At 29.3% G+C, this 2,876-nt stretch overlaps 2 protein-coding genes across 2 annotated transcripts in view; one reads left to right on the plus strand and one right to left on the minus strand.

The window, feature by feature from the left end:
* CUNH3orf49 (chromosome unknown C3orf49 homolog) overlaps positions 1–2,876 on the plus strand; it is a 33,325-nt gene that overhangs the window by 18,783 nt on the left and 11,666 nt on the right. The gene's annotated exons all lie outside the window — the stretch shown is intronic.
* Positions 1–2,876, minus strand: part of THOC7 (THO complex subunit 7) — a 7,840-nt gene that overhangs the window by 1,911 nt on the left and 3,053 nt on the right. The window contains exons 3-5 of the mRNA XM_017875023.1: positions 1,630–1,693; positions 661–727; positions 488–557 (exon numbers count right to left, since the gene is read on the minus strand). Of these exons, the coding sequence (XP_017730512.1) occupies positions 488–557; positions 661–727; positions 1,630–1,693 (201 nt within the window). The remainder of the gene's footprint in view (positions 1–487; positions 558–660; positions 728–1,629; positions 1,694–2,876) is intronic.

The following is a 2,876-nucleotide window of genomic DNA, read 5'->3' on the forward strand; positions in this document are numbered from 1 at the left end:
AAAAAAAAAAAAAAAAAAAAAAAAATCTGGGTCTTAGGCTATTCTTTAAAACAATCAGAAGATCAGGTAACACAAAAATTTCTAATTGTCTACAGTGAATATAAAGAGCAAGTCTCCAGTTCTCCAAAGCACCCACCACTCAGTGGGTATGCAAATGTATGTACTGATTCCTTATTATTGCCTGCCTGGGTCCTGAGTTATTACATTATAGTAATCAACTACAGTGAACCAAGAAAGATTCCAAATCTATCATCCTTGAATTTTTCTTAATTTAAACCACTATGTATATCTTTAAATCCTATATTACCACAAATTAAGACTTTTCTACATATATTCAAGAAAGTTGAACTTGAGTACCTTCTAACGTCATCCAGCTATATTGTTCAGAAATAGAAGGTATACTCTCTCTCCAAGATGTATATTTCAAAAGGTACATCCCTGGGTCATTTAAAAATCTTCATAAACATTTGAGACTATTTCTACTTACTTTCCAATGTTTGCTGAAGTTCATGGATGGTACTAAGAAGAACGTGAAACTGTTTCCGTCTCAATTCCAGCTGTGTTAACAAGAAAAAAATTTATACAAATGATGACCTATATATATAGATATATAGACAGACAGATAGATAGATCACAAAGGCTAAATATATGTGCAAATACCTTATCTTCAACACTTTCTTTAATGTGTGAAAGATGCTCTAATTCTTTTCCCAGAGCCTCTAGTTCCCTGGAAATAAAACAGTGTTACATTTTGCTGAATGGGGAAAAGAGATTACAATTAATACCTAACATTTTAGTTACTAGATAGGATTTTAAAATTTAAAAAAAAGACTTATAAGGAGTTACAACACTCCATTATGGTGAAACTTCTAAAGCTGGGGATGATTTCTTCTTAACTTCTAAATATGGACTTACTTTCATTAAAATTACATTTTGGATACCTTTTAAAGTACAGAAAACACAGATAATAAAATAACAAGACCCAAGAAATGACACATATTGTGAAGCTTAACTTCAAGGGTTTTTTTTTTTTTGGTAAAAGAAATAAAACATTGCCAATTAACTCAACATATCCTTTGAATCTTACCTCTAGACCTCTATCCTGGGCTGTTTTATCTCCTCTACCTCCCACTCAGGCAACTACTATATCATTCTAATTCTTTTTTATGCATATACTTGTATCCCTGAATAATATACAGTATTGGTATATAATATTTGAAAGGGGGTTCTAACTTTTATAAATGGTTATTATTCTTTGTTTCAGGAATGTAATAATAATTTAAAATTTATTATGTGTCTTTTCACTGACTATGTTTTGAGAGCTGTGTTTTAAAAGGGCATAACTAGTTTATTCTTTTTAACTGAAATTCAGTATTTTAATATATGAAGACCATATTCTATTTGTCCATTGTGTTATTGATGTATATTACATGCATTTATTTTAGACATATAGGTGGTAAGGTCAGAGGAAAATAAAATCTAACAGAGAAGTATGGGAAAATATAATATTGAAGATCTGACCCCTCCTTTTGAAACATATTTATTTCTGCAAAAATGAAATGCCTAGGGTAGTTTATGAGCATTTATGTATAAAGGTTAGTTCCTTTCAAAGTAAAGCTCTACACTTACTTTAATGTCTCATGCCTGTCTGGATGGTGTTGAATCACTTTTGCCAAAGCATCATATTCTGAAAGACATAAAAATATTTATCAAACTAAGGGTTTTTTGAATGTGAATTATCAAAACAAAAATGTATAGTATCAACAAAATGTATAATATCACAAACCTCTCCTAATCACTTCCCTAGTACATCAAGAAATGAAATCATTGAAAGATGAGTATTGCCAGTTTTAGTTGACTGAGTTATAATATAATGATACACAACATCAAGTGTTCCAAACAAGGGTTTTAGCTCCCACTTTTTTTCCATTTATATGTCGTGGACAGAATATAAGAGGTCAGCATAAGCATAAGCAAATTTAAGTTATTATTGATTATCAAATAGACTGATTCTGAGAAGGATCTTACTCACTAGTTGTCTAAAAAATAAAATAAAATAAAATAAAATCAGTAAATACATCCTACCATTAATTTGAGTTGTTAGTCAACAGTTCTCACTCATTCCAAAAGTTAAGATTTCAGAAACGTGCAAATAACTTAAAATTCAGGTTCTACTTTCTGCTCCACTGAGACCTCCAAGATAAGTCATGTAACTTCTGTTAACCTTTCTTATGAAGTGATGAGTGGCAGGATTTACTTAAAAACCTCATTAACCAATGAAAACATTCCAAATATTTTTAAATGACTTTTGAACTGATACTAAGTGGGTATATCTTATTGTAAATAGGGCACCAAAACTTCACCATACACATTTTAAACTGAAAAAAACAACTTGTAAAAAGAGGAAATTAAGCTTCATCTTAATTAGTTCATTAAAAAGTGAAAATTCATTGTTTTAAAACCGAGCATATTAATTCAATAAAAGTATGATTCTTTTGAATACAAATTTTTTGAATTACAAAATAATACATGCCCTATGTAAAACAAAACAAAACAAAACAAAAACAGACAAAAGAACCTAAGCCATAAAAACCCACAACTTCAAAATAACCATTAACATTTTCTATTTTCTTCTAGTTTTTCACATCAATGTAACAGTTGTGATTACACATTATATTTTTTATTTTTATTTTTATTCAATCTACATTTTAAGAACAGCATTGCCTCTAACATTAAAAATTGTCTTGAAATAGTATTTAGGAACTACATAAGGACATACTCTAACTTAAAAACAAGAGATTATAACAAAACTCAACTTTAACCTTATTAGATATTGTAGGCAGTCTAGAAATGTTTGCTTACTTTGTACTTAATGA

Source organism: Rhinopithecus bieti, unplaced genomic scaffold, assembly GCF_001698545.2.
Source record: "Rhinopithecus bieti isolate Rb0 unplaced genomic scaffold, ASM169854v2 scaffold_8601, whole genome shotgun sequence".
In the NCBI taxonomy this organism is placed as follows: domain Eukaryota; kingdom Metazoa; phylum Chordata; class Mammalia; order Primates; family Cercopithecidae; genus Rhinopithecus; species Rhinopithecus bieti.